This window comes from Gopherus evgoodei, unplaced genomic scaffold (genome assembly GCF_007399415.2).
Source record: "Gopherus evgoodei ecotype Sinaloan lineage unplaced genomic scaffold, rGopEvg1_v1.p scaffold_49_arrow_ctg1, whole genome shotgun sequence".
NCBI classification, from domain to species: Eukaryota; Metazoa; Chordata; order Testudines; family Testudinidae; genus Gopherus; species Gopherus evgoodei.
In genome coordinates this window covers 61,491-87,140 of record NW_022060070.1, presented here as the reverse complement: position 1 = coordinate 87,140, position 25,650 = coordinate 61,491, and the positions used below count along the sequence as shown (strand labels likewise).

At 47.6% G+C, this 25,650-nt stretch overlaps 1 protein-coding gene across 7 annotated transcripts in view; it reads left to right on the top strand.

The window, feature by feature from the left end:
• Positions 1 to 1,535: 1,535 nt before the first annotated feature.
• The window catches only part of LCMT2 (leucine carboxyl methyltransferase 2), a 61,642-nt gene continuing 37,527 nt past the window's right edge, over positions 1,536 to 25,650 (top strand). For 3 of the 7 annotated variants that reach the window (XM_030546765.1, XM_030546772.1, XM_030546771.1), the window contains exons 1-8: positions 1,536 to 1,674; positions 13,320 to 13,444; positions 15,552 to 15,633; positions 16,013 to 16,193; positions 16,951 to 17,107; positions 17,574 to 17,763; positions 18,326 to 18,433; positions 19,081 to 19,171. In XM_030546765.1, coding sequence (XP_030402625.1) covers positions 1,630 to 1,674; positions 13,320 to 13,444; positions 15,552 to 15,633; positions 16,013 to 16,193; positions 16,951 to 17,107; positions 17,574 to 17,763; positions 18,326 to 18,433; positions 19,081 to 19,171 — 979 coding nt within the window. In that variant the 5' untranslated portion in view covers positions 1,536 to 1,629. Of the gene's footprint in view, positions 1,675 to 6,615; positions 6,648 to 13,319; positions 13,445 to 15,551; positions 15,634 to 16,012; positions 16,194 to 16,950; positions 17,108 to 17,573; positions 17,764 to 18,325; positions 18,434 to 19,080; positions 19,172 to 25,650 lie in introns of those variants that run through there. The other 4 variants (XM_030546767.1, XM_030546766.1, XM_030546769.1 and 1 more) reach the window with 4 other exon arrangements.

The following is a 25,650-nucleotide window of genomic DNA, read 5'->3' as shown; positions in this document are numbered from 1 at the left end:
CTTGCAATATCATTTGTGCCCACATGGATGAGTAGCATGAGTAGTCAGAGAGCTGGATAACCTTCAACAATGCCTCTGTAATGTCTTGGATATGGGCCCCTGGCAGGCAGCATACTTCTCAAGATGAATTGTCAGGGTGACAGAATGGCACCTCCATCCCCCTGAGAAAACAGCCTCCGACCACCATTACCGTACATTTCCTATTCGCAGTGGTGGCAGCAGACCTCCCAGCCTTAAGGGTATGAGGCTTCTTCTCCTTTACTGTAGGGCTGATTCCTTCTCTCCTGTATCAAGAAGAGCATACCAGTTACCTATTACCATGGTGGGAGAGTTTGAAGCAGGGGTGGAGCACTGCCAGAAGTAACCAGCTGCCAGTGTTCACCCTGAGCCATCTCCTCCTCCACCAGTGGTGTGTCAGCAGTCCAGTGTACTGGGACAGCTATCTCAGCTGTCTCCAAGTGGACACTGTCCAGGACTTGCTCATGGATCTGGATGCTCCTCAACCTAGCCACCACCTCCTGTAGCTCTCCCACCTGCTGCCTGGGAGATTCCACCAGCAGGCATTTTTCACATTGGATGGTTCCCCCCAGCCTGGGTATCAGTAAGTGGGAATTGTAGGTCACAGTCCCTGCAAAACCACACCAGGATCTGGCTAGATGCATCCATGCTCAGGTGCTCTGTCTGGCTACAGGCACAGGTGTTGCACATCTTCCTAACCATCATATGCCTCCCTCTGTCAAATTCCCCTGTCTGCAGCACCCTGATTGCTCTGCCGCTGGCTTTTAAGGCCTGCTTGCCTAGGTCAGTCCCACCCCCTCATGAGTCACACTGGGGGAGGCCAATCAAAGGCAATCAAGGGAACAAGGTCAGGCACTCAGTCCCAACTGCCACAGTGTTTAAAAGAGAACTAGATAAATTCATGGCAATTAAGTCCAATAATGGCTATTAGCCAGGATGGGTAAGGAACGGTGTCCCTAGACTCTGTTTGTCAGAGGATGGAGATGGATGGCAGGAGAGAGATCACTTGATCATTACCTGTTAGCTTCACTCCCTCTGGGGCACCTGGCAGGACACTGGAGGAGAACTGCACTGTGATCTCCCAGCTCTGTGCCGCCAGTGGGCCCCAGTGCGATGCTGCAGCCTCTACACTTGACAAATCAAACTTGCAGAATTTTGCAGAGTTTCACGTTACTGTGCACAGAATGTTTATTTTATTGGCACCTTAAGCGCTGGGCAGTAAAAGTTAAGAGCCTCCCCCCACCCGGCCCATTCTCCCCTCGGCGCTGAGCCAGCAGCGAGCGCGGGACCAGCCCACCGCGGGACACGGCTAATACGAAGCGGGTTGTGCCGTGGAGACCCGACTTCCCCACCCCCTCAGCGCCTGTCGTAGATCAGCCTTTAGCCCCGCCCTTTCCTCCATACGTGACCATAGAAGCTGACCAATAGCCTCATCCATCCACCCCGGAGGCTGAGCTCTATCACCCTGGGCGGGTCTCTTCTGGGCGCCGCCGGAAGTCGCTCTCTATGGTCTCAGGAAGGTCACTCTGTACAGCGGGAAGTTTCTCACTGCCCAGACTCGTCTGCGGGCTGGCGCTCGAGCGAGGGCGCAGGTTGCTTCGCAGCGGTAGGATGGGCCGGCACGGGAGGGGGCGGAGCGCGGCGCGGGACGAGGCGGTGAGTGAGCGCCGGGATCGCGCGGCCTGTGGGAGCCCTGCCCGGGGGGCGCTGCGGGGTCAGCGCTGGTCTGGCCCGGCCCGGCCCGGCCCGGCCGCGTCGTGCTGGGGGCGCTGCCGAGCCCGTTCGCCAGCCCGGGCCCCAGGGCGGGTCCGGGCAGCGGGCCCATCCCCTCGCCCCCGGAGCTCGGGGAACTCGAGCCTGGGCGTCTCCGCCTCGCTAGGGGGTGGCGGCGCACAGCGGCAGATCCGCCTGCTCGTAACTGCTGTTGTGCACTCGGGGCCCCGTCAGGGGTGTCAGTGCAGCGGGGTGATGGGAAGCCGGATGGGAGCCTGTCATGATAGTGGGGGCCAGGGGCGATCTGTGGGGGTGAGGCCAGAGCTGGAGCCAGCGCCTGTGTGGCCAGAGTCCCGAGAGCAGAGCCTGGCTGATGGTGGCCAGAGTACCAGGGTTGGGAGAAACAGCGGGGGTCAGGGGCGATGAGTGTGTGTGTGTGTGGTGAACTCAAGGCCACAACCCGAAGCTTCACAGCTGGAGCCTGCTGCTTGCCACCCCAGGTCTGAAGCCCGAAGCCCAAGGAAGGTAACGAACTCACTGGCTACTTGCTTCTCTGGCATTTGTGGCTTCAGGTGGGGAGGTGGCCTTGAGGGAGGATCCACTGCTTTGCCCTGCCTCCCCAGTCACTGCCCAAGAGGCTGTGGGTGCAAGAAAATCTCCTGGTGGCCGCATTTGAGAAATGGTGAGCTAGGGTATAGCACCAATTGGGGAAATCAGTATCTCAAATATTGAGGGTTAAGAACTCTGTCTCAGCTTGGAAATAAACTGTTGCTCCAAAGAGAGTGAAATGTGCATGTGCAGCATGACTTATGTGGTGGAAAAATTAACCACACATGGTGTTTGGATCAAAACAGCCTGAGGCCCACTTTATTACAAGCATGTAGGGAGACACAGCCAGCCTAGCTGGTCTGTCTAACAAGGGAACACAGAAGCTTCTATACACGGAAGCTTCACATTTAGTCAAACACTTCAATCGTAATATCCTTTTAAACAGAAAAACAGCTCCTTATTAGGAATACAAAAGCAACAAGCTTTCCTGTTTATTATCAGGTTATACTTTTGCTGTTAAGGCTTCTAGCGATTACTTCTTTCCAGGTGAAAGAGACGTTAACCCTTAGCTATCTGTTTATGACACGCCCCCCAAATTGCAGACAGTGGGGAAGCTCACTGGCGGTGATTTCCTTCTAGAACTTTAAAATAAACAGATTAATACAACACATGCACCTTTACATATACCACTAAGTATATAACTAACAGACTTCTACATTTTAAGAACACTTTTTAACTACTGGATTCTGGGAAACTCTCACGGGAGAGTGCATCAGCTACTTTGTTAGAAGCTCCTGTGATGTGCTGAATTTCAAAATCAAAATCTTGGAGAGCTAAACTCCAACGAAGAAGTTTCTTGTTGTTCCCCTTGGCAGTATGAAGCCACTTTAGTGCAGCATGGTCAGTTTGTAGCTGGAACCGCCGTCCCCAAACATATGGGCGTAGCTTTTCCAGAGCGTACACAATGGCATAGCATTCCTTTTTACTGACTGACCAGTGACTTTCCCTCTGACAGTTTCTTGCTGAGAAACACGACAGGAGGGAAGTTGTGATCTGTTGCTTCCTGCATGAGAACTGCTCCTATACCACGCTCAGATGCATCCGTGGTTACTAGGAATGGCTTGTCAAAGTCCGGGGCCCTGAGCACAGAGTCAGACATGAGCGTTGCCTTAAGTTGGGTAAAGGCCTTTTGACACTCATTAGTCCACTTAACTGCATTTGGCTGGGTCTTTTTGGTCAGGTCGGTCAGTGGGGCAGCGATTTGGCTGTAGTGTGGTACAAATCGCCTGTAGTACCCGGCCAAGCCTAAGAAGGATTGGACCTGTTTCTTTGACCTTGGGACAGGCCACTTTTGGATAGCATCCACCTTGGCCTGTAGGGGGTTTATGGTTCCTCGACCCACCTGGTGCCCCAGGTAAGTCACTCTGTTTTGGCCTATTTGACACTTTTTGGCCTTAACAGTTAGTCCGGCCTGCCTGAGGCGCTCAAAGACCTTTTCCAGGTGTAGTAGGTGTTCGGGCCAGGAGCTGGAAAAAATGGCCACATCATCGAGGTAGGCAACTGCATATTCTCCCAGTCCTGCTAGTAGACCATCTACCAGCCTCTGGAAGGTGGCGGGTGCATTTCGAAGGCTGAAAGGAAGGACATTAAATTCGTACACCCCCGCATGGGTGACGAATGCTGACCTCTCCTAGGCAGGTTCATCTAGCGGTACTTGCCAGTACCCCTGGGTTAAGTCTATTGTAGAGATGAACTGGGCATGTCCCAACTTCTCCAATAGCTCATCGGTGCGTGGCATTGGATAGTTGTCCGGACGAGTTACCGCATTTAGCTTACGGTAGTCCACGCAAAAGCGTATTTCCCCATCTGGTTTGGGTACCAGAACCACTGGAGATGCCAATGCACTGGTAGATGAGCGGATTATACCCATCTGTAGCATGTTCTGGATCTCCCGTTCTATAGCAGCTTAGGCATGAGGAGACACCTGGTAGGGTGGGGTTCTTATGGGGTGAGCATTACCTGTGTCAATGGAGTGGTATGCCCGTTCAGTCCGTCCTGGGGTGACTGATAACAATGGGGCGAAGCTAGTGCACAGCTCCTTGATTTGTCACCGCTGCAGATGTTCCAGGGTGGTTGAGATGTTCACCTCTTCCACGCCACCGTCTTTTTTCCCTTCGTGGTAGACACCGTCAGGCCACTCAGCATCATCTCCCTGGACTGTAAACTGACAAACCTGTAAGTCTCTGGAATAGAAAGGCTTGAGAGAATTAACATGGTACACTCTGGGCTTTAGTGAGGAATTGGGAAATGCTATGAGGTAGTTCACAGTTCCCAGGCGCTCTTGGACTGTGAACGGCCCTTCCCATGATGCTTCCATCTTATGGGCCTGTTGCGCCTTCAGGACCATAACCTTGTCTCCTACCTTGAAGGAACGTTCTTTGGCATGTTTGTCATACCAGGCCTTTTGCTCTTCCTGAGCATCCTTTAGGTTCTCTCTAGCAAGGGCTAAGGAGTGTCGGAGGGTGCTTTGTAGGTTGCTTACAAAGTCCAGAATGTTCCTGGAGAAGGCGTAAACCCCTCCCATTGCTGCTTCACCAACTGTAATGGCCCCTTAACCTCGTGACCATACACAAGTTCAAACGGTGAAAACCCTAAACTGGGATGTGGTACAGCCCTGTAGGCAAACAGCAACTGCTGCAACACTAGGTCCCAATTATTGGAGTATTCGTTGACGAATTTACGTATCATGGCCCCCAAAGTTCCATTAAACCTTTCCACCAGGCTATTGGTTTGATGGTGATACGGGGTGGCAACCAAGTGGTTCACCCCATGAGTTTCCCACAGTTTTTGCATGGTCCCTGCCAGGAAATTAGATTCTGAATCAGTAAGGATGTCGGAGGGCCAACCTACCCTGGCAAAAATATCTGTTAGGGCCAGGCACACAGTGTTAGCCCTGGTGTTGCCTAGAGCTACTGCTTCCGGCCATCGGGTAGCAAAGTCCACGAAAGTCAGTACGTACTGCTTTCCTCTGGGCATCTTTTTTGGGAAAGGACCCAGAATATCCACAGCTACTCGCTGAAATAGGACCTCAATTATGAGGAGTGGCTGGAGAGGGGCCTTGACCTGGTCTTGGGGCTTTCCCACTCTTTGGCATACCTCACAAGACCGGACATACTTGGCAACGTCCTTGCCCATCCCCTCCCAGTGGAAGGACTTCCCCAACCGGTCCTTGGTTCTGTTCACCCCAGCATGGCCACTGGGATGATCATGGGCTAAGCTTAAGAGCTTCCCCCGGTACTTAGTTGGAACCACCAACTGTTTTTGTAGCTGCCATTCTTCCCAGTGTCCACCAGAAAGAATCTCCTTGTATAAAAGTACTTGGTCTATAACAAACCGGGATCGATTAGAAGAGCTGAGAGGCGGTGGGGTGCTTCATGCTGCCGCCCAAGCTTTCTGCAGGCTGTCATCTGCTTCCTGCTCTGTCTGGAACTGTTCCCTTGAGGCTGGGGTCACCAGTTCTTCCTCAGACTGTGGACTTGGGCTTGGTCCCTCTGGAAGCGATGTAGGTGATGGGGTGGTTTCCGTTGCTGGTGAACCGCTCTCCGCTGGTGCACCTGAGGGTATTTCAGGCTCTGGCTGAGCCTTTTGGGTATGGCTGTCTGTTGCTTCTGCCAGTTTTGGCTCGCTGGCACCCTCTGGCGTTGAGTTTGAAGATGTGGTTGCAATTGCTGGTGCTGGTTGATGTTCCAGTTCTGGGCCTGGGACTGGAGGCGCTGTGGTTGTTTCAGTGGTTAGCATGGAATCTGGGTCCACTACCTCTGTCTGGGTCTCTGGTAACACAGACGGGGCGTCTGTGGATGGCTCAGGAACAGGAATGGGTCTGGAAGCTTGCCTGGTTTGGCTACGTGTAACCATTCCCACTCGCTTGGCCCGCTTCACCTGGTTGGCCAAGTCTTCCCCCAGTAGCATGGGGATAGGATAATTGTCATAGACTGCAAAAGTCCACATTCCTGACCAGCCTTTGTACTGGACAGGCAGTTCAGCTGTAGGGAAGTCTACAGCTTGTGACATGAAGGGATAAATTGTCACTTGGGCCTTTGGGTTGATGAATTTGGGGTCTACGAAGGATTGGTGGATAGCTGACACTTGTTCCCCTGTGTCTCTCCACGCAGTAACCTTCTTTCCGCCCACTCTCAAATTTTCCCTTCGCTCCAAGGGTATTTGAGAGGCATCTGGGCCTGGGGATCTTTTGTGTGATGGTGGTGTAATGAACAGCACTCGGATGGTGTTCTTTGGACAGTTGGCCTTGATATGTCCCAGTTCATTGCACTTAAAGCATCTTCCATCTGATGGGTCACTGGGTCGAGGTGAGTTACTGGAGACTGGTGAGGTGGAAGAATAGCGTGTCTGTGGCTTTACTTGGGTTGTAGGTGGGGTTTTTGGCTGCCCTCGGTTGTAGGGTTCATGGTCGGTGTGCCCTCTGGGGTATTCATTCCCCTTGACAGTAGCTTTCTTGCTTTCTGCCACTTCCATCCATCTGGCTCCAATCTCCCCCGCCTCGGTGAGATTTTTGGGTTTTCCATCTTGTATGTACCGTGTTATGTCCTCAGGAACACCATCCAAGAACTGCTCCATTTGTATGAAGAGGTGCAGTTCTTCCAAGGATTTAACATTGTGTCCTGATATCCAGGCCTCATAATTTTTCCCAACGTAGTAGGTGTGTTTGGGAAATGACACATCTGGTTTCCACTTTTGGGTTCTGAAACGCCGACGGGCATGATCCGGGGTTATCCCCATTCTGTATCTGGCCTTGGTTTGAAAAAGTTTATAGTCATTCATGTTTTCCTTAGGCATCTCAGCTGCTACCTCTGCTAAAGGTCTACTGAGCTGTGGCCTCAATTCTACCATGTACTGGTCTTCAGACATGCTGTACCCAAGACAAGCTCTTTCAAAATTTTCCAAGAAGGCCTCGGTGTCATCACCTGCCTTGTAGGTGGGAAATTTCCTGTGCTGTGGAACAATCATTGGCGCAGGGTTGTTATGGTTGGCTGTGTTTTGCTTAGCCTTTTCTAATTCCATGGCCTGTCAGTGGGCTTCCCTCTGGAGTTCCCACTCTTTCTCTTTTATTTCCAGCTGTTTTTGGTGGTCTGCATCTTTGGCTGCTTGCTCTCTTTTGTAGGCCGCCTCTCTGGCTGCTTGTTCTCTTCTGTGGGCTGCCTCTCTTTCTCTTTCTCTTTCTCCCATCTTTTTGTTTTATTTCCAGTTGTCGCCTGTGTTCAGCTTCTTTGAATTGTGCTTCTGCCTCCCTTTTTTCCTTGGAAGTCATGGTTCCTGTTTTCTTGTGTTGGGGTGCCCTCTGGTGTTTATTGTCTGAACCGCAGGCTCTGTTGCCTCCTGAGGTCTGCCTACCAACAGTGCCTTTTCCCCTTTCTTCCTCTAGCTAATCTTTTCAATGTAAAGTAAACTAGAAAAACCACTTTGTTTGCATGTGTATAGTGCTGGTAATTGCCCCCTAATGGGAGTGCTATTGTCTGACAAAAGACCCGTAATAATCCCTTAATGGTTCCTTGCTTAATATGCAAGCCAAAAACTGCCAGAGAGAGCAGAAAAAAAAATTCTCTCTGGTTCCTTTTTAAAACCAAACTGTTTCTCTCTGCTTAAAAGCCCCTAGCAGAGAAAAGGAAAAATATAATATTCCTACTGGCTTCTGGATTCTATCTTTCCCACAAACGCTGCTACCATATCATAACCTAGTCCCAGATTTGGACCTTAGCGTCCAAAATATGGGGGTTAGCATGAAAACCTCCAAGCTTAGTTACCAGCTTGGTCCTGGTAAAGCTGCCACCACCCAAAAAATTAGAGTGTTTTGGGGCACTCTGGTCCCCTCAAACCTTCCCTGGGGACCCCAAGACCCAACTCCCTTGAGTCTCACAACAAAGGGAAATAAACCTTTTCCCTTCCCCCCTCCAGGTGTGCCTGGAGAGAGAGACAGAAGCAAGCTCCATGAATCTAAACAGAGGGACTCCACCCTCCCCATTCCCAGTCCTGGAGAACAAAATTACCAAGAGCTAATCTCTCTTCCCCCCTCACCCAGAGGGAATGCAAAGTCAGGCTAGTAAATTTAACACACACAGATTTTCCCCTGACTTCTTCCTCCCACCAATTCCCTGGTGAGCACAGACTCAATTCCCTGGAGTTCCCCACTAAAGAAAAACTCCAACAGGTCTTAAAAAGAAAGCTTTATATAAAAAGAAAGAAAAATACATAAAAATGGTCTCTCTGTATTAAGGTGACACATACAGGGTCAATTGCTTAAAAGAAATATGAATAAACAGCCTTATTCAAAAAGAATACAATTCAAAGCACTCCAGCAACTATAGACATGTAAATACAAAAAAAACCATAAATCACTATCTGATCTTTTGTACTCACAACTTGGAAACAAGATTAGAAAGCAGGAAACAGAAATCACTTCTCATAGCCGAGAGCATACAGGCAGAAGACCAGAACAAAGGACTCCCACACAAAGTTCCCTCCACCCAGATTTGAAAAAGTCTTGTTTCCTGATTGGTCCTCTGGTCAGGTGGTTCAGATTACTTCTTTCCAGGTGAAAGAGACGTTACCCCTTAGCTATCTATTTATGACAGAGGGCTATACATATATGGAGATATACCTATCTCATAGAGCTGGATGGGACTCTGAAAGGTCAAGTCCAGCCCCCTGCTTTCACTAGCAGGCTCAAGTATTGGTTTTGCCCCAGATACCTATGTGGCCTCCTCAAGGATTGAACTCGCAACCCTGGGTTTAGCAGGCCAATGCTCAAACCACTGACCTATCCCTCAGGCTGGGTGTGCTTGTGAGAATCTATCCCTCTTGCTCACTCTTGTGATGCCCCTGGCACAGAGAGGCAGGACCCTGAGGTCTTTGTTTCAGTGATGGAGCCCAGGCTCTAGGACTCTGCAGGGTGGGAGGGTACCAGAGTTCCAGCTTTAGTCCAAGCCCAGAATTCTGCAGAGCAGCCTGAAACAGCCCTGCAGCCTGAGCCCTGTGAGCCCAAGTTGGCTGGCATGGGCCAGCTGCAGTTTTTCTTTGCTTTGTCACCATACCTTTAAAGTCTTCTGTGCCTGACATACATGGAAATATTAGTACACCTCTACCCTGATATAATGCTGTCCTTGGTGTTGTTAGTAGCTACCTGTGTGTAGTTCTGCTCTTGTTTGATGATAACAGTCGGCTGCATGCGTGTTCCCTCTGTGTGCTGTCCCGGCTCTGCGCAGATAGCTGACACAGCAAACCCCGAGAGAACCCTCAAAGATCACAGACTCTAGTAAGGTACGAAAGAACCTGAGCCAGGTTTATTGCCAGACAAAGCACAGTAATAGTTTCCTATAGACTCTACAGGACATACTACGAATATGTGCCCCCTGGCAACGGACACAGCTCAGTCAGTGGTGGGACTTTCCACTGCCCCCTAGGCTGGACAAAGATATGCACTCCGGGATCTACTTTTATACAGTTACAGGACAGATTGTCTTCAACCGAGTCCTCTTAGAGAGAATGAAAGATGCCGTTGATCCACAGCTACGAGATGAACAGGCAGGTTTCCGGCAGAATAGATTATGCACGGACCAGATAGCAATGCTTCGCATCATAGTCGAGCAGTCTATGGAGTAAAAGCAGCAAAGAATCCTGTGGCACCTTATAGACTAACAGACGTTTTGGAGCATGAGCTTTCGTGGGTGAATACCTGAGGAAGTGGGTATTCACCCACGAAAGCTCATGCTCCAAAACGTCTGTTAGTCTATAAGGTGCCACAGGATTCTTTGCTGCTTTTACAGATCCAGACTAACACGGCTACCCTCTGATACTCGAGTCTATGGAGTGGAACTCCTCGTTGTACATCAACTTTGTTGATTATGAGAAAGCGTTCGATAGTGTGGATCGAGAGACCCTCTGGAAGCTCCTTCGGCACTACAGCATCCCAGCAAAGGTGGTCAACCTGATCAAGAACTCATATGACGGTATACACTGTAGAGTGATCCATGGAGGGCAGCTTACTAACAGCTTCCAGGTGCAAACTGGAGTCAGGCAAGGATGCTTGTTGTCACCACTTCTCTTTCTCCTCATCATCAATTGGATTATGAAGACATCCACTTATGAGCGTAGGAACAGAATCCAGTGGACGTTGTGGACCCAGTTTGATGACCTGGACTTTGTGGACGACCTTGCACTCCTTTCACACAGTAAACAGCAGATGCAAGAGAAGACTAACGTAGTGGCAGCCACGTCATCACAGGTTGGCCTCAACATTCACAAGGACAAGACCAAGATCCTTAGGATTAACTCCATCAGCAATGACCCAGTCACACTGAATGGAAGCCCCCTGGAAGAAGTGCAGTCCTTCACCTACCTAGGTAGCATCATCGACCAGCAGGGTGACACAGAAGCAGACATCAAAGTAAGGATTGGTAAGGCAAGAGCAGCCTTCTTACAGCTCAAGAACATCTGGAGCTCCAGAGAACTGTCTTTGGCAATAAAAATTCGACTGTTTGACTCCAATGTGAAATCAGTCCTACTGTATGGAGCTGAAACCTGGAGGACAACCAAAACAACCATCAGGAAGATCCAGACCTTCATTAATAGCTGCCTCAGAAGGATTCTCCAGATCCGCTGGCCAGACACCATCAGTAATATCCACCTCTTGGAGAGGACCTGTCAACTCCCAGCAGAGGAAGAAATCAGAAGGAGAAGGTGGGGTTGGATAGGACATACATACACTACGTAAGCAGCCAACTAACATCACCAGACAGGCACTGCGGTGGAACCCCCAAGGCAAGCGGAAAAGAGGCCGTCTAAGAAACACCTGGCGACACGACCTTCAGGCTGATAGCAAAAAAATGGGCTATACCTGGAACCAGCTAGAGCAAATGGCCCAGGATAGAGGACTCTGGAGATCTGTGGTTGGCGGCCCATACCCCGATCGGGATGACGGGCATGAGTGAGTGAGTGGACAGATTACTCATCCCTCCTGACGTATTGAGGTACAGCCTCTTGGCTCATTAGGGTGCTGTCTCTGCTTTGATCATGTTGTTCCAGACATACAGATCTATCCATCATGCTGTCCTGTCTTTAAGGTGCACCTGCCTGTTCCTTGTTATGTCTATGGGGTGTCCTTGTATCAGGCTGTCCAGGTGTCATCTTGGCACAAGTGCCTCTTATTAGCCCTTATGTGTGAACACACCTGCTTCTAACAACCCTGTTCTCACTAATTTCTGTGAGTGAGACCTGCCTCTGGCTCACAGCCCAGCTTTTGCTTAGCAGTGCCTGGAAGTACTTTGGTTCAGGCTTTAGGCCTCAGACTAGACCTCTGACACCAGAGTTTGTTTCAGGGCCTCATCTTACTACACTCAGGAGCCAAAAAATCTTACCGTTTATAGGTGAAACTGCGTTATATTGAACTTGCTTTGATCCGCTGGAGTGCGCAGCCTCGCTCCCCTGGAGCGCTGCTTTACTGCATTGTATCCTAATTCGAGTTATATCAGGTCACATTTTATCGGGGTAGAGGTGTATTACCATCTACTCTGTGGAGCCATATAGATGTGCTAATATACTTGTAAGGAATCTATTTGTCAAAAAAAAATTTTTGAATCTTTTGTTGTCTGTATTGTTACAGGCATATTTGCTGACAGGTATTTTGAAATAAATTACCAACATAATTGAAAATGGCATGATTATATTGTGTTGTTTTGTTTTGACAAAATTTGCAGAATTTTTTATTTCTTGGCTCAGAATTCCCTGAGGAGTAGTGACTGGGGCTCTGATGCAAGCTAGAGGGTTTACAAGAAGTCTGTTGTCAGAGTAATTGGGTGGGCTCAAGGTTATATTCTGTGGTCATGAACTATATGCACATTCTGTGAATTCAATTCCTATCCTTGGCAGTTTTTAGACCAGTGGCTCTCAACTTTTCCAGTTTACTGTACCCCTTCCAGGGGTCTGATTTGTCTTTTATACCCCCAAGTTTCACCTCACTTAAAAACTGCTTGCTTACAAGATCGGGCATAACAATACAAAAATGTCACAGCACCCTATTATCTAAAAATTGCTTAATTTCTCATTTTTACCATATAATTATAAAATCAATTGGAATATAAATATTGTAGTTACATTTCAGTGTATGGTATATAGAACAGTATAAACAAGTCATTGTATGAAATTGTAGTTTGTACTGAGTTTGCTAGTGCTTTTTATGTAGCCTGTTGTAAAATTAGGCAACTATCTAGATGAGTTAATATACCCCCTGGAAGACCTCTGCGTACTCCTGGTTGAGAACCATTGGCCTGTGGAAACAGTCAGGAGGAAGCAGTGAGGATGAGGTGGGGCCTGTTGAGGCACTTTTTGTTGTCTTGGGTCCTGGGGTAGAGGTCTCTGCAGGGAGGAGGCTGGCTTCTCCTTAGCTGCTAAATCACAGTATAAATATTACATATTTTCCTAGTGTAACTTCATTGATGATGGGAGTGTTCTGCCATCATGGAGTGGGGCAAGAGCGATGTGTTCAGGATCCTGAACAAGGTCCTGACTCCCTTTCTAGTACAGCTTTGCAGTCTTTACAGAAGAAGAGAGGAACTCTCTCTGCCTCTGATGCCTGTGGCATAGGTTTACACTGTGGCACAAAGAGTTTATGCATCAGACTTGGACTGCATGTTGGGTCACTGATGCTCTAGTCTCCTGACCTCACACAAGCTGTTGGTGAGTCCCCATGACTGGTATGGTGGGAGGGGAGAGTGCATCTATGGGTACAGCAGAAGTGTGTAGTCTGTCAGTGCCCTAGTCTTGCTGCCTGGCAGCAGGACGTTTCACTTGGACACTGAGGAAACTCACTGGGCTTGTGAGTCTCCAAGGGATGAATTAACTTGGTTTGTAAAGGAGGAAAGGGCCTGCGCTGCCCTGTTTAGATCCAGCTATTTTCTTATGGCTACTCCTAAGTAAACATCAGCAGACAGAATGTGAGTGAGCAATCCTTCTCCTTGTTCCCTGTTCAGATTCAGGGCACTAATGACAGCAGTATTGTCAGTAAATGCTCCACCGCTGCTCTTGGCTACATCCATGATGGCTTCCTACAGTACTTCGTTACAAAGAGATGCAGACGAGCGCCGCTGATTCATTGGTGAGGAACAGGCTTCGGTTTGTTTGTTTGGTTCTTGCTATCCTTTGGAAGGGGCTACTGTTACTTAGTGGGAGGGGGGATTGCTTTGATTTTTATTTTGTGGGTAGAGCTTCCAGTGCTCTGTACTGTCAGTAAATCATAGCCTGGCCTTCAGTCTTGGTCATTTTTTTTTCTTAATAGAAAGGCACTGTCGTCATTGAGCAGAAAGCTATGCTCAATGTTGAGGTAATTTTTCTGAGTATTCTGAGATCCATGTGCACAGTGAGATTGTCCTAAACATTACAGTGCAATAATAGGGGCACAAGTATATTTTAGGGTACAGTTTTAGTGTCATTTGGTAATGGAGTTCCTGATTTATAGGCTCCCCCCAAAGATGGGTTTTAAAATTTTCAGATGGTGTAACAGAGTTCCACTCACTGCAGGTGCACCTCCTTATGGCTGGTTTTGAGAATTAGCCCTTGCGCCCATTTCACACCCCTTTCTGTTGCTTGTGCTGTGGCCTCTCTCTCTGGGACTCAGGGTGCTCCTCTTTCATGACTCATCAGTTTGGCCAAGTCACTGTATAGTCCTCCAGTTCTGAGGTAACACAGTCCCACCCGACAAGCTGTCCTTGTTCTGTTTCAGGCAATCTTCTGTTTCAACTCCAGTTTGTTGCCACTTTTGCAGTGGCTAGTAGGGGAACCTGGGCCCATCTGCTCCTGTAGTTCTAGCCCAGGGACCCTATAACTAGCAACCTAGGTCTGCTAAGTCTCAGACCCGGTTGCTGTTTCCCTGGGCTCTTCCCTGCTTCACCTATTTATCTCTTTGCATATCTGTGGGTTTACCACTGGAGCTTCTGCCCCTCTCTGTGGCTACTTCACCACCTTAACCACTTGTCAAATTCCCTAATCCAGGGCAGGATCCAGGGCTTATCCTGTCTGTGGATTTACTCCTTGACCTTGGCCAACTCTCTTTCAGTCTAGTGAGTGACTGCAGAAGTCATCCTGCACCCTCTCCTTCTCTCACTTCCTGGCATTACACTCCTATCCCTGCTCCTTCCCTCAGCTGGGCTTCATCTGCCATTAAACCTTATCAGTGTCTGCTTCCCCTGCAGCATATAAGGTTAATTGGCCCTTTCTGGCACACATTACCATGCTCAGGGCTCATGTGATGTGGACACCCCATCACAGTTAAACTTTTTTTTCCCACAGGTCTAGGGAAGAAGGCTATTAACTTTCATAAAATCTGTCAATGGATTGTCCCAGTTTAGAAATATTTCAACACTTGCTGCTCTATAAAACTTTAGCACCACTGCTTAAAGGTTATTTTGTTAGTAGCTCTTTTACGATTTACTCATTTGAATCCTTAGGGGAACAGACACTGCTCCTTAAATTAAAGGATGAAGAGTTCAAATCCTCCTCTAGGGAGATTTGTGTGATATGAATGTTAGTGCTCTCAGTCTGTCTTTTTCCTGGTGTAGTAGAGGCTTATGTGGGAGGGTCTAGCTGTCAAGGTGAAAATGACACCAGAGAGGATGGCAAGGGAGTCTTGGTCAAGATGAATCAGTTCTGTGCCAGAAGAGGCCCATTGATTTCCAGCATTATGCACAATTGACTGGGTCTGTGCTGGGAGCTGGGAATATGCATGCTTGGTGCAGGCCACAGACATGTAATGCTGAGACTAGGAGATGGGGAGGAGAACACCAGTGGTAATGAATAGGCTATTTCACTTCAGAGGACATCCTGGGCATACTTCCCCACTGCTCAGCTACCAGCTCTGCCCTCCCCTTATCCTCAGGAGGCCTAGAGTGGCCTTATGAAGGAAGGATAGTGGTAGCAGCTGGGCTGTGAGAAGCACATTTACCAAACTGGAGGCAGCAAAGGGGAAAGGAAGCAAGCTCCAGACTGCCTACTCTACTTCAGAGGCCAGAATAACAGGAATGGGCTATGCATGCTCTTCTGCAGCACAGGGGAATCACAGAGGTGTGAAATAGAAGAGGTGGGAATAACACCTTTTGGGAAAGGAATGGGTTCTGAAGGTAAGGAGTGAGGTTCCCACCAGCTGGGGAGTGTAGTGTTTTTGAGTGAAAGGGGAAATCTGGATACAACAGTTGGATTTTATTTCCTAGGGGTTACTATGTCCGGGCTCGAGCTGTGGATCATTGTGTGCAAGAGTTTCTGCGACAGAGTCAAGGCCACCCCAGGAGACAGGTGAATTCTCTGGGAGAGGAGTGCAGGGGCTGAGCTCCCATTGTGGGTCTGGGAAGACCTCCTTGGTGTCTGTGGTCTGCATTAGGGTGGCATATCTCCTGTGATCCCCTCCCAGGAAGGCACAGATGGGTATATGAGACTGGCACCATTAGTTGCCCACTTTAGTTCTTTGAGCCTGGGCAGAGGAGACAAAATCATTGGGAGAGGGGCACTGTCTATATACACGTTCCTACTACATTGCCATGCCAGGCTAATGCCCGATGGATGTTGGCATCTACATACTTTGGTGCTTTGTGCCCTGCAAATACCCAGGCTGCTGCTGGAGTTAAATAAAATTTCTCTCTTTTTTTTTTTTTTTTTTTTTTTAATCCCCATGCAGATCCTTTCTTTTGGTGCTGGCTTTGACTCCCTGTATTTCCGCCTCAAGGCTGTGGGTCTTCTGAGTTGCACTGTGGTGTATGAAGTAGATTTCCCAAGTGTAACAAGCCGAAAAGCTGCTCTTATCAAGGGTACAAAGGACCTGGCCATGGTTGTGGGAGGAGTTGGAAGGGGAGAATCAGGTATGACGTTTCTGGCTGCAGCAGGCTAGCCAGAATGCAATTTACCTGTCCTCAGATGCAGAGTATATAGGTGGAGTGTGCACAAGGGATATTGAGAATACACTGGTTGTAAGTTTCCTGGACCTTTTGCAGACCATTCTTGACATTGTCCCTCTGTGGCCTATTAGTGATGGGAGTCTGTGGCACAGGTTTTCCCAGTCTCCTGCCCAGTGTTCCCTCTAATTTTTCCCACACATGGGTGGAATTAATTTTATGTGCACTAGTATGGAGGTGATGTGTGACACATCACCTCCATACTGGTGCACATAACAAAATTCATGAGGCAGGGGTGGAGCCAAGGGGTTTGGAGTGTGGGAAGGGGCTCAGGGCTGGGGCAGAGGATTGGGGTGGGATGGTGTGGGCTCTGGGGTGGGGCTGGGGATGAGGGGTTTGGAGTGCAGGCTGCCCTGGGGCTGCAGTGGGGAGAGAGGCATCTCTCCCCCGGCAGCAGCAGGTCCAGGCCAGGGCAGGTCCGGGGCTGGGGGAGGGTCGCCTCTCCCTGACACATCCCTAAGCACCTGTTCTGCCCTTAATAAGCTGCTGTGCAGCTGCGCAACTTAAAGGGAATTAAACTTATGCCCCCACATGCTGTCAGTGGGGGTGGTGACACTGTTGAGAGTGGGTTGTCTCTTGTGTGGGTGTTCCTGTCGCTGCTGCTGCCAGCATATCAGCAAGAGGTTAGTGTTGTAATGAGAGTGTATTGATTGTTTTCCCCCAGGAGCCATGAGCTTTGCTGTGGAGGATTATAAATTGCTGGGAGTGGATTTATCTGACCTGTCTAAGCTGGAGCAAGCCCTAAAGGAGGCAGGCCTGGACCCTGAGTTTCCCACCATGCTTTTAGCAGAAGTGGTGCTCACTTACATGGAGATCAGCAGGTTGGCTGGCTCACTCTTTTCCCTGTTAGCTAGGTGCCTAAGTGGGTGCAGTGAGGACAGTATTAGTATGTGAAGAGGGTCTGAGAGAGGGAAGTCTGATCCTGGAGACCTGTATCTAGAGCCTTTTGGCTGTTCCCTGGGTGAATTGTGGAAGCCACTGGTAGCTACTTAATTGAGCTGCCATGGGGTAAATCCCTTCATTAAGTTGGTAATGTGCAGAACTACATCTCAAATGGGAATGGCTCTGGATCCTGGCAGCTCCTCGAGCTCTCTGGGCAGCTGGGGGAGGGCTCTTGTAGCTTCCCAGCACCAGAGGCATCTCTGCTCAGCACACTTCCCTCCAAACAGAAGAACCACCTCCAGTGGCCCCCTCTGTGGATCTGCAGAAAGGATCCTGGTGTCTGCTCCCATCCCTGCTGGGGCCACAGCCTTCTTAATTTCTCTCCTCTGCGTGTTGCTCTGACAGGTCAGATGCTTTGATCCAGTGGGCAGCTCAGCACTTCTCCTGTGCACAGTTTGTGGTCTATGAGCAGATGCACCCCGAGGACCCCTTTGGTCACATCATGCAGCAGCACTTCAGCCGGCTGAACTCTGTGTTGCACACCCTAGCCCAGTATCCCAATTGTGAGGCGCAGAGGAGACGCTTTCTCCAGCGGGTAGGTGATTATGGTCCTGGAGCAGGTATGGGGTCTGAGCCATCTGGGAAAGAACATAACTTCAGAAGGCAGGGATGATCCCACTGGGCTTTGGTGTGGGTTGGTCAGAACCAGGCCAGACATAAGATGCGCTACCCTCTCCCGCAGCCACATGGCCTCCTCTCCCTATGCCCAGTCTCTTAGAGCACCTTCCCTTGTCTGACAGCTTTCTCCATGCAGGAGCTAGTACATGCTCATTGTGGTGAAGCTCCATTCCTCAGAGAGTCTCACAAGTTCAGGACATATTAGCTGAGGTGCAGTGAGTGTCAACTCTGAGCTAGTCATAGCAACATGCTCAGGATGTGAATCCTGCAGCCGGGAGGTATGCCCCCGCCATGGGGACTGAGCTGTCCATGTTCGGGCTAGCCTGTTGTGTGGGAATCTGGTCAGCACTGCCAATTTGACCATGTTTTAGGGTTGGGAGCAGGTTGTGAGTCTGTCACTGGGGGAGTGAAGCCCCTGCTGTAAGGGAGTGGAGCGGGTTATGGCTCTGTCCCTGAGGGAATGTGGGCCTCTGTTTTAGGGATGGGCCAAGTGCAGTGTCATTGATATGAATGAGTTCTACGCCAGCTTTATCACCGAAGATGAGCGACAGAGAGTACAGGCTCTGGAGCCCTTTGATGAATATGAGGTAACTTTTTCCTCTTTCTTTCTTATTCCAGGGGCCTGGCTCCAAGGGGCTGTGCACTGTAGTTTCCCTTATGGTCATGGGGCTGGTTGCGCAGGTGCTGCCTGGGATATAGGTGTTACTGGGTAGACAGAAGAGGCCCTGGGGATCTGAGACCCAGTTAATGTGGAGCCCACAGGGAAGCTACCCATGAAACTGAGGCAGACAGCAGATGTTCTGGCCTTTTTAATATGTGTTTCAGTGACTGCCTGCCTCCTGCTCCCACACCTGGCTGCACTCCCCATCCCACGGGAAGAGTCATACCCTATTCCCTAAACTTCCCAGAAGTCAGTGCAGGCGCCAGTGCTGTAGCTTACTTCCTGAGTGGGCCTCAGCCCACTTGGAGACTGAAGCTAGGGCACAAGACCAGACCTAAGATAAAGTGCCTGGATTACAGCAGTGTGGTCCCTGCACCAGAAACAGGGAAAAGGACAGCTTTCCTTGTGCATTGTTGGCTACTTTGATATCATTTTTAATAGGGTCTGGGAATCTAACAGGTTAATCTTATTTCCATCTGCTGTGGGCCCGTGCAGCCCTTCCCCTACATCCCTCGCCCCTCCCCCCCCCCACTGCTGCAAAGATCTGAGTTTCTCTTTTCTGGCTTGCTGCAGGAATGGCACCTGAAGTGTTCACATTACTTTATCCTGGCTGCATCAAAGGGGGAAGAGCTTGCCTGGAGTCCTCTAATCTCCAAGATGCCTGGTAAATATGAACTGACTCTCACTGGCACAGGCTTCTGAAAAAATCCAAGGGTATAGCCTTTCTCCAGAAAGAGCACATGAGATTCTGCCATCTGAGCAGACCTCGCCAGACTTCCTGCTAACAATGACTTTACAATCTGTAGCTGTCATAAATATAGAGAAAAGGGTAGCATAAAATCTCTCTTTCGCAGCTGTACTAAATCACTTTGCCTGTAACGGGTTAAGAAGCTCAAATAACCTAGTTGGCACCTGACCAGAAGGACCAATGAGGAAAGAAGATACTTTCAAATCTGGGGTGGGAGGAGAATTTGTTTGTGGCTCTCTGCGTTTGTTCCCTCTCCAGATGGAGGGAAAGACCAAGCCGCTACAACATCTCCTGAAAATATACCTAAAATGATCCATCTAAAATCACAGAAATTGAAGTAGGCAAGGAAATGCATTAGGTTATCTTTTGTTTTAACTTGTGAATTTTCCTATGCTACAAAAGTAGTTTTATTCTTGTTTTTGTAACTGTGAAGCTGAGTCCTCTGTGTTTTAAATCATTTTATTACCCTGTAAAGTTACCTTCCATTCTGATTTTGCAGGTGTGATTCTTTTACTTTTTTCTTCATTATAAAGTTCTTCTTTTAAGAACCTGATTGATTTTAGTGTCCTGGTCTGTACTCAAATTGCTAAGGCAATTAGTTGTATATTATTCTCAAGCCTCACCAGGAAAGGGGATGAAGGGGTTTGGGGGGATAGAGATTCCAAGTGACCCGTCCCTGCATTTTTGTGCAATTCACTTTGGTAGTGGCAGCAATACTGTCCAAGGACCAGGAAAGGAATTTGTGCCTTGTGGAAGTTTTTAACCTAAGCTGGTAAAATATAAGCTCAAGGTGTCTTTCATGCAGGTCCCCACATCTGTACCCCAGAGTTGAGTGCTACTGTCAGGTTTCCCACCACACTCTGAAGTCAGCATTGCACCCTGCGATGTTGGTGTCCTGGCTCAGTGGGACTGAATGGTGAGAACTTTTCATTCTTTCAGGTTGTTGCACTCTCCTAGTTCTGAGTTATTCTGGATGGTGGCTGCAACTCCTCCCTCCGACCGCTTATTTGTGGCATTCTCTAGACTCTATCTCTCTGTTTTCCTCACTCCTGCCTTCCCACAAGATCCTTGTCAGGGTTCCTTCCCCACTCTGGGGTACAGATATGGGGACCCGCATGAAAGACCCCCTAAGCTTATTTTTACCAGTGTAGGTTAAAAACTTTTCCAAGGCACAAATTCCACCTTGTCCTTGAACAGTATGCTGCCGCCAACACCAAGTGATTTAGACAAGGAATCATGGAAAGGACCACTTGGAGTCCTATTCCGCCTTAGCTGTATGTTTATGACAGCCCTGTAGGCCATTCTGTTCTTTCTATTATATATAGCAAGCTTGGTCAAACCACGGCTTGTGAGCTGCATGTGGCTCTTTTACTGTTAAAGTGTGGCTCATGGAGCCCCCAGCCCATTTTCTGCCTACCAGACTGGAGGTGCCTCCTGCAGGGCTGAAGGTCTGAGCTTTTCCCACCTTCCCAATCTGGTAGGTGGAGAAGTGGCTCTGTGGCCTCCGGGAAATAGTTCAAGAGAATTTAAACCCTGGTGAACCCAATAATGTAAGAGTGAGACCAATAGAAAGAGAAGCTTGCACATGTGCATTATAGCAGGAAATTGCATCATTCTGTATTCAGACCTTGGGCTGTGTGAATCCTGTAGGCTCACGATCTCCTTGCATTCTGCAGAATACAGACTGTGTTTACTGTTCATTAGTCGCATTTGAATAGTTCTAGATTTAAGTGTTAACCATCTATTTATTTTGTGGATGACAATTGTTAGAGGGCTTTCCCTTCATTCTCCCACTTTCCTGGTTCTTGTCACGCAGACAGCAAGCAGCAAAAGACCAGAAGTCCGAAGTGCAGACAATGCAATGTTTATTCGGATTAATTTCCAGCAAGCATGATTCCAATATCCAACTCACTTCCTGTTTGACCCCAGTTTATATAGTAATATTCTCAGCTATACCTTAACCAGTCACTTTACTGAACCAATCCTAATATATTGTAACATAATTGGTTAGAGAATTATATCTCACTACCCTAATTAGCGTACGCCTAGCAAAATTAATTATCAGCAGACAAAAACAATTAGAGAACCGGACAGATTCACAATAGAAAATTGGGGGCCATAAAGAGAAAACAATACAGAAATGAAAATTTCACAACCGTTGATAAGTGATTTCTTGCCGGACAGGATGCTATCAAACTAAGTTTTCTTTAACCGTCTTAAGATTTGTTTCTTTTCCTGGTGGTGATGGGCACTATCAGGACAGGATCGTCTTCCTAACAGTCCAATATCACCTTATTTCAATGTGCCTGGTTTGGAATGTGAGGATGTGACCATTTGCTTCCCAGCTTATGGCTGCCTCCGCTGCTTTGCCAAAGGCCTTAGTCTGAGGCCTTGTTCTTAGGCTATCTTGGTGCGAGAAGGCCCTTACACAGGCGAACTTGTGATTTTTTTTTTTCTTTGTTTTATACCTCTATAACTAGCTAAGTGATAATAATACACCTAAGTTCTTAAAGTATAGGCCTTTACAGGCTGGCCTGAATATCTGTATTCTAACAACGACATCTTCAAAATTGTAAGAAATGCAAATATGAAGAAGAACCGAAGTTTTAAGCTAGAATTGGAGGAAGATTTTGCATTCACTGTTAAAGATGCCAAGTTCCTGTCCCTTATCTGCAATGCATTGTTCGCTCTCTACAAAGCAAGCAACTTGAAATGTCACTATGAAATGAATCACAATAGCTTTTCATCTGAATACCTTGCTGAATCAGAATTAAGGAAAAACAAGCTAGCCACATTAAAATTACGGCTAAACAGTTAACAAACACTAGTTTTGGCATTCAGTAAGGAATATAACACAATGACTGAAGGTAATTTTTTTACGAAATGTTTCAGAGTAGCAGCCGTGTTAGTCTGTATCCGCAAAAAGAACAGGAGTACTTGTGGCACCTAAGAGACTAACAAATTGATTTGAGCATAAGCTTTCATGGGCTACAGCCCACTTCTTCGGAAACATAGAATAGAACATATCGTGAGGAGATATATATATACACATACAGAGAGCATGAAAAGGTGGGAATTGTCTTACCAACCCCTCTGCCATGTATGTTGGCCAAACCCGACAGTCTCTACGCAAAAGAATAAATGGACACAAATCAGACAACAGGAATCATAACATTCAAAAACCAGTAGGAGAACACTTTAACCTTTCTGGTCACTCAATAGCAGACCTGAGGGTGGTAATTTTGCAACAGAAAGCTTCAAAACCAGACTCCCAACGAGAAACTGCTGAACTTGAATTGATATGCAAGTTAGATACAGTCAGCTTAGGCTTGAATAGAGATTGGGAATGGCTGAGCCATTACAAACATTAAATCTATCTCCCCATGTAAGTATTCTCACACTTCTTATCAAATTGTCTGTACTGGGCTATCTTGATTATCACTTCAAAAGTTTTTTCTCTTACTTAGAGGCTTTGGGAGCTCAGCCAAGAATGCAAATGCTTTTTGGAGACTGCGGGGACTGTGGGATAGCTGGAGTCCTCAGTCCCCCCTCCCTCCCTCCATGAGCATCCATTTGATTCTTTGGCTTTCTGTTACGCTTGTCACACAGCACTGTGCCGAGTCCCTGCTGTGGCCTCTGTCTGTCATAGCCTGAAGATTTTTTCAAATGCTTTGTCATTTCGTCTTCTGTAACGGAGCTCTGATAGAACAGATTTGTCTCCCCATACAGTGATCAGATCCAGTATCTCCCGTACGGTCCATGCTGGAGCTCTTTTTGGATTTGGGACTGCATGACCACCCATGCTGATCAGAGCTCCACGCTGGGCAAACAGGAAATGAAATTCATAAGTTCGCGGGGCTTTTCCTGTCTACCTGGCCAGTGCATCGGAGTTCAGATTGCTTTCCAAAGCGGTCACAATGGTTCACTGTGGGATACCGCCCGGAGGCCAATACCATCGATTTGCGGCCACACTAAATGTGTAGTGTAGACCAGGCCTGAGGTGCCACAAGTAATCCTGTTCTTGTTATGGAATATCGCTCGTGCTAAACATCCGTATTGCGATAGAGAATTTAAGAATAATATTGCAGAAATGGTTGCAATTTTAGATGCAAGTAACACAAAACTTTAACAACTAATAACGCAAATTTAAATTTTGCACCACACTATGGAGAGCCGTATTTCCCATATCGGTGCTGATGTTATAAACAAGCTGCAAAACAATCTAAAGAATTCTCTAGCATTCAGTCTAGCTGTTGGTAAATCCACAGATATACAACTAGCGATATTTGTTCGCTATGTTTCTGTGGATGTAATTGTGAAAGAAGAAATGTTGAACTTAGTGGCGCTAAAAGAAACAACCTGTGGTATTGACATAAAGAATGCACTTGACAATGCATTTACACATGCCGATGTACCGCTGGATTAAACTCGTCAGTATTGCAATGGATGGAGCACCTGCAATGGTGTGGCGGGGGAGGGGGGAAGTAGGCCGTATCATATTCTTGAAAAGCAATCCCAAACTTCTGGAGTTTCTCCCTGTTTGTTGCATCATGAACATATCACAGGAAGATACTTCAAGTATGAAAATCTTAGAAATTGTCAATTTCATCCACTCGAATGGGAAGACTCATTGACAGTTCAAAAATTTAATCGAAGAGCTGGATCTTGAAGAGAAACCTAACAACATCTTTCTACTGTATTGTGAGGTGGTTATCAACCAGCAATGTCTTAACTAGGCTTGTGGAACTGTTGGAGCCTATTAATGCTTTCCTTGAAGAAAAGGAAAAGTCCTATCCACATCTGAAAGATTAGCAGTGGATGTAGGATCTGATGTTTTTCACTGATACTATGCAGCATCTGCGCAAATTCAATTTGGCATTCCAAGGGTAGGATAAGATTATTTCTGACCTTACTCAGACAGTCTTCAGCTTCTAGAACAAGGTAAAACTTCTGCAGAGAGACATGGTGTCAAGATATTTCAACCACTTTCCCCATCTCAAGAGTAGGGTAAACACATTCCCTGAAATTGAAGTAGATGATCACAAACTTGATGAATACATAGGTAAATTACAAGGCCTGCTTGATGATTTTCAGGGCAAGTTTGAGGACTCGCAGAAGTTGAGATCCTGCTTAGCCTTTCTTATAAATCCATTCATGCTTGATGTGATCAGCAATGGCTGTCTGATTCCCAGAATCGTGGTTACAGAAAGATCTACTGTAGAAATGGAACTATTGGAACTCCAGGAGGAACAGGCTGTCAAGGTGATGCAGACTGTGATTTATACAATCAAGTTCTAGAAGCAAGTGTCCAAAAGGAAATATACTAACTCAAGAAGACTAATGTGCGACTCATTTCAGTTTTTGACACAACATACTGCTATGAATCTCTGTACTCTGTGCTGAAGTTCGTAAAATCAAAACATGTGACCGAGCTCCTCTGCATCACCTTGACAACATATCAACCACATTTCCAAAGACTCTCAACCAGGATGGAGACCCACAAGGCCTCTAGCTCTAGCAGTAATTAGCCATGCTTCAGTAAGTAAAAAAATGCATGAGTAAAAGGTTGTGCATGTCTTACGGCTCTCAAACTTCTGAAAATTTATATGTGGCTCAGAGGATCAGTAAGTTTGGCCATTCCAGCATATAATTTTTTTTTACAGGACCCTTGCCTCATTCAGTGCATAGGATGAACAGTGCTAGTTGAATGAGCAGCTATTCAGTATTTTGTTTTGTCCCATTGTTCAATGTATGGCCCTATGCTTTAACTATAACAGTTTTCAAACCCTGCTCTAAATACAGAATTATTTATTTCTTCTTAAGCTTACTAGTTATACAGGCAACTGAGCCATAGAGAGATTAAGATCAGAAGTATCCACTAATTTTGGGTGCCCAATTTGAGGTACCTAGGGTTTGAGTTTTTCTGAGTATTTAGCATTATATAACACTTCATATGGTCAAATCACCCTCTGACTTCATTTGCAGCTGTGAATATGCAGCACTTCTGCAAATCAGACTTGCCTAGCACCACATAGTAACTCTGTGACAGAGGCAGGGGTAAAATCCATTTCTTCAGGGGAGTGTTAAACTGCCTTAACCATAGCTATTGAATAGGGGACTGCAAACAGGGGAGTTTGAGTGAGTTGTAATATAGCCGCTATGGTTAGGAAGGGCCCCATCACCAGTACCAACGCTGCTCCTGTCTCCATCACCTGTGCCTTTATCCAGACAGACAACATAACCATGGATGCCTCTATCCAAATCCTGGTGTGGATTAGCAGAGACTGTGGCCTGCAATTCCCCCTCTCAGAAAGCCAGGCTGAGGGGACCATCCAGTGTGAAAGGTGCCTGCTGGTGGAATCTCTCAAGAAGCAGGTGAGAGACTTACAGGAGGA